This window comes from Gigantopelta aegis, chromosome 10 (assembly GCF_016097555.1).
Source record: "Gigantopelta aegis isolate Gae_Host chromosome 10, Gae_host_genome, whole genome shotgun sequence".
Taxonomy (NCBI): Eukaryota; Metazoa; Mollusca; class Gastropoda; order Neomphalida; family Peltospiridae; genus Gigantopelta; species Gigantopelta aegis.
In genome coordinates, this window is record NC_054708.1 from 52,061,211 (window position 1) to 52,077,808 (window position 16,598).

The window sequence follows — 16,598 nt, forward strand, 5'->3', positions numbered from 1 at the left end:
CTCTCTCTCTCTCTCTCTCTCTCTCTCTCTCTCTCTCTCTCTCTCTCTCTCTCTCTCTCTCTCTCTCTCTCTCTCTCTCTCTCTCTCTCTCTCTCTCTCTTGCACCTTATTGTTGTGATTATACCAGTGTTCAAACACCATATATCTCCAAGTCAAATATTAATAATGGTTTAGTAATACTAATAGTATAATAATTATAATTAAAAAAATAATAATTTTAAAAAACACCACCTGCATAAGCTGGGTTTTTTTCATCTGATCGGGTGGTGATGTAAGTGTGGGTAATGTTTGGCATGCTTCCATCAGAGAACAATTCAAGCACGCCTGTCGTGGGTACAACCTCCGACTTCGCAGGAGAGTTCTGTCCATGACGGGGAGGGCCGGGTGGGGGGAGAGAAAATTTCGTTGAAATATAATAGCCTTGATTATTAAAACTACACACAGTGGTAACAACGGAAGCAAGAAAAACTCAATTTTAGTTGCAACAAAAGGGTGGATGGGGGGTGTTTCTCCAAGCATCCAATCCATTGATGATGATTAAAGAAACTCAGTGTCACCTGTGTTTCTGCTCTAAACAAGAGGCCCCCGCCGTCTTTAACAATTAGCTTCCGTCTTATCGGTAGGCGAAACATCAATGGGGCTTTGTTTACTCCATGTCAAACCGCAACTGTGTTTATCTTATGGCCAGCGTAAATCTCACCGCGTTGCCGGAAACGATGGGCGGAGCATTGGCCCACTAATACAGTGAATACATTAACTCCTTATGGTCATGAACCGTGATGTCATGTCGAAGGGTTTTTAAAATACGTTTTTGCAATTTATGATCAATGAGATACGATTTAATAATAAATTGATACAGAAATTAATCAATATATATTCATTTAGAGTCAGATAATTTACAAGTGTTGGTGTATTTGACGAGAACTATTTACTATCGACGCAGGATACAGAGTCAGTCGGTTCATGCCCCTGAATGAGAACTTGCCGTTTGATTGGCTGTCGTGGTAGAATGGCCGGAAACCTGCTCCGTGTTTGTTTTCATCTCGTACTTGTCAATGAATGAACTGATCGTGCGAATATTGATTGTGGAGTATTTCTTGGTGAACCGCTGTGGACGCTGGATCATTCTCTTGCTCAGTCAACTATTTGCGATGGCAACAGCGATTTCTATCTCTCCACATCGTGTGAAACAACTCTTGGAAGACCATTTTGTGCTATACATCGACACTCGTTCATTCATGCAGTATAATAACGAGCGCATACTGTCAGCTGTAAACATTTACTGCCCTCCTCTGTTACGTAAGCGCCACCCATCGTGTGTTCCGCTGGAGAACATTTTATCGGATGAGATTAAACAGATTCTCAGAAGGGACAACCAAACTGTAATTTTGTACGACGAAGATTCAGACGAGTTTTCAATGGACAATCAAAAATCAGACTTGAATTTAATACACAGAAGTCTTATTCGTTTCTTGGGCAATAGAAGCTTTTTTTTCATTTCTGGTGAGTATTCATTTAAAGTGACAGATCTCTAGTTTTTAAAAGCCGGTTTTTTGATAGTTTAAATTAAAAGTACTTACATTTTGTTATTTAGAATATTAATTTTTATACACCTGAAGTGTTTCTGGTCATCCAGGTTTTTGCAATACCCCAAACTGCATTTTTCATAATTCTAAAAACGTACGTTCGTCTGAGAAGTAATGGTTATTAAGACATGTTCCAGTTATTTGTAGATGGTACTTCCCTGTTTAAAGCATCTCAGACTTGCCTCTCTCTGCTATAACTGTATCCAGATGTGTTGCAGGTTTTTATATTATCTACACTCCGTGTACATGTTTACGGGCTGAAACTAGGCTCTGCGCCTTTAATATTGTATATATAAAAAATTAAGTATACGGGACGTGAGGGTTGGGGGAGTCTACCCCATAGTGCTGGAGCAAACTCTGGCAAAAACGATAGAGATATTCGGGCAGAATATGCTAAACAGGGGCCATTTTACCATGTATTTCTATCATTCTACTCGCAAAATTAGTTGTCATTCATGTAAAAAAAACCTAAAAAAAACATCTGTTGTGATTTGTTTGCACCCCGATATAGCTGTTTTAACAGTAATGCTGATAGGCAAGGCATTGTTATCCAGATTCGGGCATTTTTGTTTAATGCTGGGCATAACATTTATAAATTAACCTATTTTTATTAATTAGTATGATTTACATACAACATAAACTCATCAACCTTTGCCTTAACACAACAGGAGGACCTGGTTTTCTTTTAAGTTTATTCAACCATGGCAAATTTAGACGTCATAAAAGATATTTGCTAAACTTTCGTTGTTGAGTATATTATAAAACCACCGTTTGTAGTGTTGAAAGGAACTGTATTTGAATGTATTCTCATATCTTAGTAAGTAAAAACATTTTTTAAAAAGCACGATGTTTACGGTTAAGCCGTTGACTGGTAGGTGCTGGGTTCGAAGTCTAGGATCGGTCATCGTCAGTGGGCCCGCTGGGCTATTTCTCGTTCTAGCCAGTACACCACGAATGGTACATCAGAAACCGTGTTATCCTGTCTGTAGGACGGTGCGTGTAATTAACTAAAAACACGACATGGGGCTGGTATTTAACCCTCCCAAAAATGAAAACAGAACAAAAAACGATACCAACGAAAACAAAACTAAATTGAAGCAAAAAATAAAACAATTATAACCCACCACATCACCTACCCAACCCACCCACCCCCCCCCCCCCCCAAAAAAAAAAAAAAACGAGCAAAAGAAAGAAAGAAAAATCCCTTCGCCACCCCCAGTCAAATTGTTATGATTTTTTTGCTATCTGGTCGAAAGATATTGTTTGCAAGCAGCAAGTGCCAGTTACCTTCCTTCGGTAGGAATGAACTGCAAAACATCAATTGCATATTAGAATTTGTTATAGTTCTGGCTCAGATGACATTCTAGAAATAGTCAATGAAGGGGGTAGATTATTTTTGGTCTGCTTCCATCAGAGAACTGTCATAGTCACAACCTCTGACTTCGCCAGAGAGTTCCCTCAAGGAGACGGGAGAGGGATGGTGGTGACTTACGACGGGTGCGGCTCAGATTAACAACTAACCGGAATTGGCAGGTTGTGTATGACGACAATCGAGTTGTAAGAGCGCTCAGACTGGACAGTGGTACAATTTGTGAGGTCGGCGAGTTGGCGAACTTCTTCGTGACCGTTGGTAGTCTGAGCCTAGCATATAGTACTGGTCCACCTATCCCGCAGCACACCGCAACATAGGCGAGCGTACTTCCACTGATATACCCCCCCCCCCCCCAATCTGGTTCTGGTTAGTAACATAACTGACTCCCTCCCCGCAACGCTGAGGGTCTGTTTTCTTTCTTTTTCTTTTGATTATTTGACACGTGTCAGAATCATTCAATGTTTGGCATCCAGTGACAGATGATTAAGTAATCGATGTGTCATAGTGCTGTCGTTAACCAAAACAAGCATCTCTTCTACTCAGCACTAAAATGGAAGTGACAAAGTGATGTAAATGCATGGGGTCTTCTAAAGTTTGTTTTATTTAACGACGCCGCTAGAGCACATTGATTTTTTATCTTATCATCGGCTATTGGACGTCAAACATATGGTCATTCTGACACTGTTTTTAGAGGAAACCCGCTGTCGCCACATAGGCTACTCTTTTTACGACAGGCAGCAAGGGATCTTTTATTTGCGCTTCCCACAGGCAGGATAGCACAAACCATGGCCTTTGTTGAACCAGTTATGGATCACTGGTCGGTGCAAGTGGTTTACACCTACCCATTGAGCCTTGCGGAGCACTCATTCAGGGTTTGGAGTCGGCATCTCGATTAAAAATCCCATGCCTCGACTGGGATCCGAACCGCATGGGGTCTTCTGTTCATACATACGCATCAGCTTTGTATTGAAAGTCAATCATTTGTGTTCATGCATACCATCGTTCCAACCAGTGCACCACGATTGGTTTATCAAAGGCCGTGGTATGTGCTATCTTGTCTGTGGGATGATACATATAAAAGATCCCTTGCTACTAATGGAAAACAATGTAGAGGGTTTCCTCTCTAAGACTATGTAAAAATTACCACGTTTGATATCCAATAGCCGATGATTAATATGTCAATGTGCTCTAGTGGTGTCGTTAAATAAAACAATTTTTTGTTCCAACATGCCATGTACGCATCAGTTTAGTACTGGATGTCAAACATTTGTGTTCAAGCTTACTATATATGGCTCATCTCAGTATTGGATGTCAAACATTTGTGTTCATATATGCAACGTACGTATCATTTTAGTATTAAATGAGAAAACATTTGACACGTAGCTTCGGAAAGTCAGTTTGTTTTGTTTAATGACACCACTAGAGCATATTGATTTATTAATCATCTGCAATTGGATGTAAAACATTTAGTAATTCTGACACATTCCCTTAGAAAAATAACCGCTACATTTTCTTGGCAGCAATGAATATTTTATATACTTTCCTCCCCAGTCTGGCCAGTAATACACCACGACCTTTAATAATATACCAGTCGTGTGTACTGGTTGGAACGGGAAAAACTATCAGAATGTGGGTTCTTTGGGGGTGTTAATGCACAACCTTTCACTCCAGTGGAAGAACGTTGATGTGACCACTGCTGTTTAATTGAACGTGAAACTCCTTAGACGTCAATATATCAGATCTGAAATATAAATTAGGATCAAAATTATACGAATATTTAACTTTTCATAATTACTCAAAGTAGTATATTAGCTATCACTGTACTTTAAAAAGAACTGAATTTGAAAAAAACTAAAAATGTTTTTGTCATAAGTGGTTGTGTGTGTCCAGATCCCCTTGACCTGCTAGTGTTATTTATTATCATAACTAAATAATGTTTCTTATGGTCTGAAAAAAAAATGTCTTTTTTGCAGCTTATCAAGTCTTAAAATGCACTTGAGGTTATCTCCTTATATGAAAAAAACAACAACGTATGCTACTGCAATAATAATAATAATAATAATAATAATAATAATAACTTTATTTAATGAGGGTGACAGGTTTAGCACAAGCTAATCTTCCACTTGGCCCTCAACAATACATTGAAATACTGGAAAAGAAAATACATATATACTAAGTACTCAACTATTATAATAAAATCGCAATTTTAAGTGCAAATCGGTCTTCTTGAGCTTTATTCCATAAAACTTCTTTTTTTTAAATCAATGTACAACTGGACATCAAACAAAATTTTCGAAGCAGAAAAATCCCAACTAAGTACATATGAGAAGCTCATTATCCGCCAATAAGCTAAACACGCGTGTTTTACTACAAATCCATTGATAACATGTGTTTGCTGCGGAGCGGAAACTTCGTTTTACCAGCCGCGGTTGAGGAAACATAAACAGACGACGGTTGGTTGTTAAACCACGTGGCGAGTCAGGCGTACGTACACGTGGTGTGGCGGCGCTTGCCCAACTGGCCAGGTGCACTGCGAAATCTCGCGCTGGGCCAATTTGCATAACCTGTCACGTTCAGTACGGGACGTCGTTTGACATGCACGGATTGATTTTTTTTTTTTTTTTTAACTCTCCAAAAGGTTTTTATTTGGGGTATTTTCCTCCAGATGTTAAGCATTACGCGATATTTTATTTCTGTAGTTTGCTTTACTGAGTATTCGGGAATAACGTGCAAGGTCCAGTCCAGTGATGTGATTTTATTTTTTGTGTGTATTTAATGCTTGTCACAAAGTAGATTAAATTTTATCTGAAATGTTGAAAAATTACCTTTATGTAGGTGGGGCAGAATTTAGCTCAGTCGTCTGAGTGCTCGCTTGAAATGCTTGCGTCACAGGATCGACTCACCTCAGTGGATCCATTCAAACACCACAAGCGAGCACTGAACCGACTGATCTAAATCCCGCCCCCGCACATTTAATGCGACTTTTTGAGTATGTGGGAATAATGCGCAGTCTTTAAATATACAGGAATAACGACACGAATTATGTGTATCAGAGTGTGTGTGTGTGTGTGAGAGAGAGAGAGAGAGAGAGAGAGAGAGAGAGAGAGAGAGAGAGAGAGAGAGAGAGAGAGAGAGAGAGAGAGAGAGAGAGAGAGAGAGAGAGAGAGAGAGAGAGAGAGAGAGAGAGAGAGAGAGTGTGTGTGTGTGAGTGTGTCCAATGTGTTAAAAATGTTGGGGTGTCGTTTGACATTCATAACTTCAATGCTACTTGCGTACGTACATATGTACACATGTGCGTGTGTGTGGTTTATCTATTAATTAATATTATTATTTATGATCCTATTTACTGCCATACATATATTGGGGTGTCATTTGACATTCATACATTCAATGCTACGTACATGTGTACACTTGTGTGCGTGTGTGTGGTTTATATATTAATTAATATTGTTATTTATGATCCTATTTACTGCCACACATACAAGTTACTAAACTGAATTTATTTTCCCAGGCGGCTATCGGCGCTTCAAAGAGGAATATCCCCAGCTGTGTTTCAAACACAGTACTATGTTTACCAAGCTCAACTTGGTGCTCAAAACTCAACGATCGTTTCCGGAAACACCCGACGGACAATACAGCGGGCCCGACTCGTCTCTCAATAGAAAGGTGAGTTTTAGACGCAAACTGATTAAGCCGTTTAGTTCCCTTTGTCTGGGCAGGAATCATTTGTGGACTGTATTTGCATTGTCTGAGTGTATGGGTAGGAAATGAGGCGGACAAGGGGAGGAGCGTAAATTAAGGAAAGAAAGAAAGAAAGAAATGTTTTATTTAATGATGCACTCAACACATTTTATTTACGGTTATATGGCGTCAGGTATATGGTTAAGGACCACACAGATTTTGAGAGGAAACCCGCTGTCGCCACTTCATGGGCTACTCTTTCCGATTAGCAGCAAGGGATCTTTTATTTGCGCTTCCCACAGGCAGGATAGCACAAACCATGGCCTTTGTTGAACCAGTTATGGATCACTGGTCGGTGCAAGTGGTTTACACCTACCCATTGAGCCTTGCGGAGCACTCACTCAGGCTTTGGAGTCGGTATCTGGATTAAAAATCCCATGCCTCGACTGGGATCCGAACCCAGTACCTACCAGCCTGTTGACCGATGGCCTAACCACGACGCCACCGAGGCCGGTCACCGTAAATTAAGGGCACTTTTGAGGCATCTGAAAATTGCGATAACGATCGTTTCGTTCGCGTGTTGCTCACGCAAATTTAATTTTGCGTAACCTATTTTTTTGTTCGCGCAAAATTTCGAGCACCATTTATTGGGATATATCGGGTTACGCAAAAAGGAAATGGATTACCTGGATTTATTTCTGCGTAACCGATAAATGGGTCACACAGATTTTTAATTCTCAGAAGCCTGCCTTTTGAATAACCGAGGGGGGGGGGGGGGGCATATCTTTTCCCCCTCCACCTAATATTTTAGCTTGTATTACAATGTTAAGAACTTACTAGGGTGGGATTTGTTTTGTCCCCCCCCCCCCATATAATCCTGGCTACGCCCTGTAATATAGGGCCTTCTCCAACTAGATAAGAAGGGCATTCTAAAACTAGAAATAGGTACTTCCCCGTATTTATATATACGGCCTTTGTAGCGTTTTGTAGAAAAGAAAACTAAACACAGACATGAATTCTCTCTTTTCTTTGGACACTACGCAAGCGCTCGCCGTCAAACCATGCATATTTGCCCAAAACAGGCTTGTTTCATAACGGCATAGTGTAGTGGGTGGCAAAACAATTTTTTTTTTAATTATACCACTAGAGCACAATGCTAGTGAAAAAATAACGCGGTAATGTCTGTCCCTTTATGGATTAAACACGCTGTCCTGGGCACATATAATATTTGTTACAGAGCTATTTGCCTATAAATAGACAGTGCTAGTGTTGGAGATTTTAATTATTATTTTTTCATTAATGTTCGTGCTAATATATCCACTTGTCAAGCTTCTAACATAACTCAGCCGTTCAAGAGACAGTCCTGAGTTTACAACAATTGTAAACTGTTTCCGACCAGTAGAGCCTTTTTGATGACGTAACATACACATTAAATACATTTTCTTATTTAAAACATCAGTGTCTGTATTTACAAGGTGTTTGTTGTAGTGGATGTGTTTATCCTATGAACAAAGTAGCTAAGGCGAGCGCTGTACCACGTTTTTTCTAGTAGTTCTGTCTGCTTGCTGAAAGTTAAAATCCACTCTGGGTTGCGATCGGTAATGGAATTCGAACCCATCACTTATCAGTCGAGGGCTTATGCGCTACAGCACCGAAAAAAAAAATATTCACAAATTCGCAATATAAATTCAAGATATAAAATATATTAAAACATTCAGCAAGCACACAGAATTACAACAACAAAAAAACTCATACTGAACTACAATTTTACACACTTTTAAAAGATTAATATGTCTGTGGGTTTTTTTAATTTTTATTTATTTTATTTTTTTATACACGAGGAAAACAATTGATTTAAACCATTGAATTTCCATTTACTTCCAAACAGTTTTAAACAAAGCAAGGACTACTAGTATTATATTTAAGAAACATGGTCTAAAATAAATTACAAAATGAAATATTAAAGCAGTATTTTAGAGGGGGAAAATAAGTATTTCATTTTTTCAAAATGAAATATTAAAGCAGTATTAAAAGAAAAAAATCACTTATATTACAGCAAGAAAACAATACTAGTGTGTAACACTACCTGATATTAAACTTTAGAGCATATACGTTCCGTTCGTAATTTAAAGCCCCATTTCCACCCAAACTGTAAACTCGTAAAGTTGTGTAGAGCATTTAACGCGTGTTTTGACCTAAACTTGTTGCCTCTACAAGTTAATGGGCACGCGGACAAAATGAGACTGACAGGTTGAGATAAATGATGAGCGGAAGTTTGATTAGTGCGGGGTCCTGAGAGCTGCGTGGTCAGTAATTAAGGACAGGTGAACTATTTGACCCCTTCCTGCCCCCCACCCCGTCCTCACTTTGCCGGGACAGCTGCTCGACTCATTACCGGAAGCTAACACTTCCGGTCTGTTCTCTCAATGCAACTATTTTACGACGAATACAAATGGCCAGTGGCCAGGTTAATGATAGGGTTTTGTGTGTGTGTGTGTGTGTGTGTGTGTGTAGACTGAATGCTTGATTAGTTTAGGAAATATTTAACATGATATATATTTAATTGTAAAAGCCTGGTGAAGGGGACATTTGCATGTGCCCGTTTTACGTTTGAAATTTCCCCTTCTTAGTTTAGATGTAGCCGCTTTTTTGTTTAGCTAGATAAAACCCTATATTGTGTTAATTTGTTTTGTGTTTTATGTGTGTTTGGTTTTTTGTGGGGTTTTTTTTTTAATATAAATCATTGTGTGGGTCATTTTGTATTCAAGCCAAAGCGTTAAGACCGTAATCTGAAGTATACCAAAATGTTTGTACTTTTTATTATTTTTATTATTATTATTATTATATTATAATATATTCATACACACACACACACACACACACACACACACACACACACACACACACACACACACACACACACAAACTTGTTTTTGTGTTTTGTGCTACGAAAACACATCTTCTTTGTGTGTTAGTATTTGAAGAACATCTGCAATAACGTCATACGTTTCCGGCAAGATCTGTGCTTGAAAAAAAAAAATCGATATGTGTACAGGATGTGTATTTGATGTACGTTACTGTCGAACTTTAGAAAACAGGTAGGTACGCACACCGACATCGTATACACACACACACACACACACACACACACACACACACACAGATATGTAGTTTTTCATACACATGACAGTACATACCACGCGCTTTGGCACACCAATCGCAGGCTGTTGGTTGGAACGGGATGATTATCATTTTATAATCAACGATACAGAGGTTTAAAAAAAAAAAAAAGATAGGTTGGAAAATCAAGACAACATACCAAAAATTAAATGTTTAAAGAGACAAAAATAAACGCTAAGAACTGTTATCTCAATGCAGAAAGAAATGTTTTATTTAACGACACACTCAACACATTTTATTTACGGTTATATGGCGTCAGACATATGGTTAAGGACCACACAGATTTTGAGAGGAAACCCGCTGTCGCCACTACATGGGCTACTCTTTCCGATTAGCAGCAAGGGATCTTTTATTTGCGCTTCCCACAGGCAGGATAGCACAAACCATGGCCTTTGTTGAACCAGTTATGGATCACTGGTCGGTGCAAGTGATTTACACCTACCCATTGAGCCTTGCGGAACACTCACTCAGGGTTTGGAGTCGGTATCTAGATTAAAAATCCCATGCCTCGACTGGGATCCGAACCCAGTACCTACCAGCCTGTAGACCGATGGCCTAACAACGACGCCACCGAGGCCGGTAAATAATCTAATTCACGTCTTAATTCTCCCGAAGACTGGATGTAATACAGTGTCTGTCTTAAATGACAGTGCTGCATATAGGCTAAAATGTAAACACCAGTAATGTTAGTTAAGTGTAGAAGGAAAAAAAAATCGGGTTAATGACCGCGATTGGTTACAGAAGATCATCGATCGGGTTAAAACGTCGGGGGCGAAGTTAAAAGGGAACGCCGCTGTCCGCCATTATTCTTATGAAATCGATCAAATCCCGACTCTATACATCTTGGGATTAGAGACGTCGAGCACAAAATCTTTATTCTTCAAAAGTAGAGCCAACTCGGGGGAGGATGACGTTTAGGTGTTGGGGGGAGGGTGATTCTCGCCCCACTAGCAATGAGTGTGTAGATTACGTATAGGGGAATGTCCGAGTAACTCTCCATTCCTGAAAAATAATGGAGACGAGGCCCGGTAGGACAGTTACAGATATTCCCCTTCTTAAAATACACCACTACATTTTATGTGAATATATGTTAGTATGGAGTTTAACACCAATGATTTTGGTGGGTTAATTAAATAGGGTTTTATCTCTCCATTTCTGAAAAATAATGGAGCGTCGAGACAATACTGTGACTTCGCGGGTGTATTTTAATGTACAGTTAATTTCTAAATTAGTTTTTTACAAAACAGAGAAGATTAACAACAAAACAAAGCCGGATAGAAAATCGACAGAGCTGCAATAAGTAATTCTGACTGAGACTCGGTATTGTGTAGGTTGTTATTTAATGTACTAACAATGTGTTCGTACGTTTTTGCGAAACTTCAACAGAAAAAAAAGAAGAAGAAAAACAAACGCAAGTTAAGACACACACACACACACACACACACACACACACACACACACACCCCTCCTCTCCTCAAATGTTTAGCAGTGTAAAAAGAAAAAGCCGATAAATGCTTTGAAAGGTAAGCAACCGGTCAATTTAGGACATCAAAATAAGGCGAAAGAGAATAAAAAAATCAAGGGAGGAACTAATGGAGGAAACCGGGGAGACCTGTACCTCAAAACAAAAAATTAAACTACGGTATCCCTTTTTGAACAATTTACTTTTCACGGAGTTGGAATCGACCTTAAAAGTATCTCATCACACCTGTGACACTGGTTCGACTCCTCACAGTGGTAAAAGTATTTTCTGGACATTTGGTATTTGTATATTCCCTAAACTGCTGTCAATTACATAATAAAACATGAAATACATCATTTTATAATTTAACACATGCACATAATTATATCTTATATTTAATGCATCGCTATGATCTCCGAAGGGGTGGGTGGCAAGGTGTGGACCTTGAAGCCATGCGATACCAGTTTGATTCTGATGATCCGAAGCATCCTGGTGTTGAGTTTATATGTGAAAACTGTTTATGTTTTCACTAACATTATATTGGTGTCGAATTTCCTTTTTAAAATTTATGAAAAAAACCCGCCACAAATACAAAAATCAACCAACAAAAACCTAAACAAAAAACACAAAAGAAGACAATAAAAAACAAACAAACCTTGTAGCTGTCCATTTTTAACTACAATAATATATATATATATATATATATATATATATATATATATATATATATATTTTTTTTTTTTTTTTTTTTTTTTTTTTTTGTGTGTTGAACACATTTTCGACTACTACGTTACGTTCAAAAGAAAAGTACTGAGCTATTTATAGATTTTTGTGAAATCCATTATTGGTATTGTTTACTAATACTTCAAATTTTATAACAGTTTATATGAAGTCATGTTTTTCTTTTCTTTTCCCCAGAGACCCGTAGAATTGCTTCCATATCTGTACATCGGTGATTCAAGTCATTCGTCAAGAAAAGACGTTTTAAAAAATATAGGAGTCACAGCCATTTTAAACGTGTCTACTTCCTGTGAAAATCACTTCCCCCAGGACTTCCGGTACAAGGTAATTCCCGTGGAGGACACCGTAAGCGAGGATCTCCGGACATGGTTTACAGAAGCTATTGATTTTATCGGTGAGTTGCTTTTTGTTCAAGATTTTGTGAGTTGTGATGCTTTGTATGCTATAAATAGCGCACAGACTAGTAGAAAGTGCAAGTCGGTATGTACTTACTCTAAATCTACTAATCTTGCAATCGGGTTAGAACACTGTATGAATATGTCTTGCACAGATTAGTGGGAAGTAGAACTAGGTATGTATTTATTCTATTAGCCATAATGTATTGTAATCGTTAGACTTATTCTTCTTTTTTGTATTACTATATAGCAACAAACATTTTGATTGCGTATATCTTGAAGGTATTTGGTAAAAACCTGTGAAATCTTTGTGGCACATGGGTACATCGTATTGTCTAATAGGCATACAAAAGGCGAATCGCATACGAACTTGTGTATTGCAACCACCTTGCTTTCCACATGCAATTTATGCACCTAGATACATTTATGCTCTCATAAAACAAGACTAGTATCATGAGTCTATAGCTTAAAATTTCTGAAATTTGGCAGTAAAACAGAAATATGATTTTTTTTTTTTTTTTCAGAGGATGAAAGGCGATCTGGAGGTGTTATACTGGTTCACTGTAGCGGCGGTGTGAGCCGATCAGCGACCGTGTGTTTGGCCTATCTGATGTATTCTCGGTCACAGAGCCTGGAGGACGCTTTCGAGTACATTAAATGCAGACGGGAGGTCATTTCGCCCAACACAAGCTTCATGATTCAGCTTTCATTGTTCGAGAAGGAGCTGATCTCCTACAAGACGTCCAAGACAGTGTCAAAACCAACTTTGTCGCCGTGCAGACTATACAGTCACGGTTTCATGACGCCATCCGACAATAACAGCGGGTTCTCCTTCCATGGTTGTGACGTCACTAGTGCCTCACCGGAAGTGGAAATAAGCCACGTCACTTCCTCTTTTACTTTCTTGAGCAGTCCCGTTGTGTCGACTAACTGAGAGGGAGGTCTGTGGGAAAGCAGACATTTGGGTCAGGTAGCGGGCTCTGTGCAATCAGACGGTTTTTTTTATCAACAGTTATTTTCACTTGTAGCTCTTCGTACTGTGATTACAGCGATGCAATGCTGCGAATGATCGTACGACTGCTGGTATGGCGTGATTTATTCATTTTATGTCACAGAGGGATGAAGACTGCACCAGGTTCTAGGACCTAGTGTTTAAAGGCATACTGTCACGGATTTAAGGACCTGTAAAAATGGATAGTAACTAAACATTACATTAATTGTTGGAAACCAAATCTAGCTATTGCATCACCTTAACTGAACCATGATATAGTGAAATCCATGTCAAGTTTTTGGATTATGGACCATTGCCATAATTCAGTTATTTTTACAAAATATCATTAATAAATGTAGTATGGTGGTTATGAAGATGGTTCATTAAAGTACATTTAGGGACAAATCAAATTATTTTTGTTCAGGTAATACTTTCTTAGACCATTAAATAGGCTAGTGGTCTGTGACAATATGCCTTTAAGGGTGTTTTTTTAATTATTATTATTTTTTATTATACATATCAACTAATTTATTTGCAACGAACATTGATGTCTTGTAGAAAGCTCAGGGGTGGGAATTTTCGGATTCGCGGTTTCCTCTTATGGAACATTGCGTTTCCTCGCATTTTAGTTGTTCTTTCCTCCAAAATGTGTCAGATGGCACAGATTTTAACCTAGATTTCCTCATTTTTTACACCAATTACCACCCCCCTGAAAGCTGCATGAAGTATGATAATATATGGCATGATCTATTCCGTGTTTGTGTACCTTGGTACAGATCAGATCCCAGAACCAATTGTTACTGAATATTCTTGTTTGTGTTTCGTAAGTATTCATAAGACAAAAGTAGTGGAAAACAAAAAAGGCAGACAATACAGCGTGCGAGAGAAAGAGAGAGAGAGAGAGAGAGAGAGAGAGAGAGAGAGAGAGAGAGAGAGAGAGAGAGAGAGAGAGAGCGAGAGAGGGGGGGGGGAGAGGGGGGGAGAAAGAAAGAAAGAGAATAATAAGCACCTCCACGAGTACTGAAGGACAAACTGTCGCAAACAAGTGGACTGGTTTTAATCATATACAATCATATTACATTCAGTTAACGTCAGGCATAACACAAACGATTCTGTCTTTCCGGGAACCCGACCCTTTCCAGAAAAAAGGCCAACCCTAATTTTTGTTTCGATGTGGGGGGTTTTAAAAATATTAATACGTAAATAAAAAGAGTAAATACGTAACATTTTATTTGGACTCGTAGGAGCTAATGATGTTAAATGATAATAATAATAATAATAATAATAATAAAAGGGGGGGGGGGGGGGTAAAAACATCCAACTGACAGGGGCGTCCGCAAGAAGTTTCCAGGGAGGGGCAAAACCTCCCTGGAACATAATAAAGTGTATATATGTATGTATGTGTGTGAGTGCGCGCGCACGTGTGTATGTTTTGTGTGTGTGTGTGTGTGTGTGTGTGCTGTTTGACGCTATTGTTGAAATAATAAATAAATGCTAACAGTGTTGTTGAAATAATTAATAATATATTATTATGTAGAACTTATTTTTAGTATTTTTTAAAAAACATTATTTTGTAGAAATATTTAAATATTGTGAACGCTCTATGCACAGACATGTGAGTTGTTTATTTTTAATTGTGGTTGTGTAAATATTAATAATAGGCAATGCCAGGGCCGTACTAACCCAGTGTTCGATAAACGTTTGAGAAAGTAACTAGCCCTCACTAATATTTGGCTAGTGCGCTATGTATTATAGAGCAATACAGTTGATATTTTTCACTAGCCCAGACCGAAAATCCACTAGCTGGGACCGAGGAGTTGTCGAAATGTGCAACAGAAAAATAACTAAGGGGCAGTAAAAAAAAAAAAAAAAAATCTAAAAGTTTTAACCCATAAAAAATGGACACTAAGTTTAGTTAATTTACAAACCTGTAACTCATTTGGATAAAGTTATAATAGAGTGAAAGAAGAGTGTGTGACGTTAAAATAGGAAATATCCTTAAAAATAGACTAGAACTCGAATCAATAAACCGCTACTTCTCAGACGCACGTGCGTTTTTAAAAATATGAAAAATGCATTTTTTTATTAGAAACATCAGGATGACCAGAAACACTTCGGTGCTACGGAAATAGATACTCATTAACAATAAAATATAAATAATGTTTGATTGCAGTGATCATAAACGGCTCTAATAGTGAAAAATGTGCTGTAGTGTTTAAAAACTAGGGTATGTCCCTTTAATCATTATTGAGTCATTTAAACATTTTGAACTAAAATGGTACCTTTTTTATATGTAGGTATGGCCCTAGATTTAGAGTGACAGTTATGGAAATTATTCCATAACTACAGTTGTTATTGTTATGATACTATTAGTAGTACAGCTTCTCTTTTTTTTCTCTTAAAGATACATTATTTACTTATAGTATTATGCAGTTTTATGCATCTTAGATAGTAGCCGTTCAACAATTACGTAACGCTCTAAATGTAGGAGGTTCACGTGATGCGTTTTGAAACATCCAAGGGAGAGGGGTGTTGTCAAGAGTTACATAACGTTTTCAAAACGTATGTGTCAATTTTATTTAAGAATTAAAATGCATCTAATTATTGCTGTTTTGTTCTTTAACAAATAATGTTTTTTTAAAAGAAGTATTTATTACCAAACAAAGCAAACACATAAAATAGAAAATCCTATAATATTGATCATAGTACGCCATAATAACAGGGAAAGTGGACTGGTGGGGATTGAATATTCATGAGTTATGTAATTTTAGAGGGAGTTTATATATATATATATATATATATATATATATATATATATATATATATATATATATATATACACACATGTATATACAGTGAAACCCCTCTAAACCGGACACTTTAGAAACCAAGTAAAATGTTTCTGTACTGATTTTTTGAAAAGAACCGTGAAAAATGTCCGGTTTTGGGGGAATTCCGGTTTACAGAGGGTCCGGTTTTGAGAGGTTTCATACGTGTGTATGTACATATATATATATATATATATATATATATATAATACCCCTCTTCCTCGTGTTGTAAAATATATAAAAACAATTTTGCGTTACGTAATCGTTGAACGGTTCGATATGTTATTTTTGTTTGATATAATTATGTTGACTGTCAAACGTGTTACATGATACTTGTCAATGTGATGTTGTGTGCTAACGAT

The 16,598-nt window shown here is 37.9% G+C and overlaps 1 protein-coding gene across 1 annotated transcript; it reads left to right on the forward strand.

Moving 5' to 3' along the window:
* Positions 1-1,054: 1,054 nt before the first annotated feature.
* LOC121384698 (dual specificity protein phosphatase 1-like) lies at positions 1,055-13,709 on the forward strand. The gene is made up of 4 exons (XM_041515188.1): positions 1,055-1,503; positions 6,470-6,624; positions 12,200-12,416; positions 12,942-13,709. Exons 1-4 carry the CDS (start codon positions 1,056-1,058, stop codon positions 13,349-13,351), a joined length of 1,230 nt encoding a protein of 409 aa, XP_041371122.1. The 5' UTR covers position 1,055; the 3' UTR covers positions 13,352-13,709.
* Positions 13,710-16,598: the final 2,889 nt, after the last annotated feature.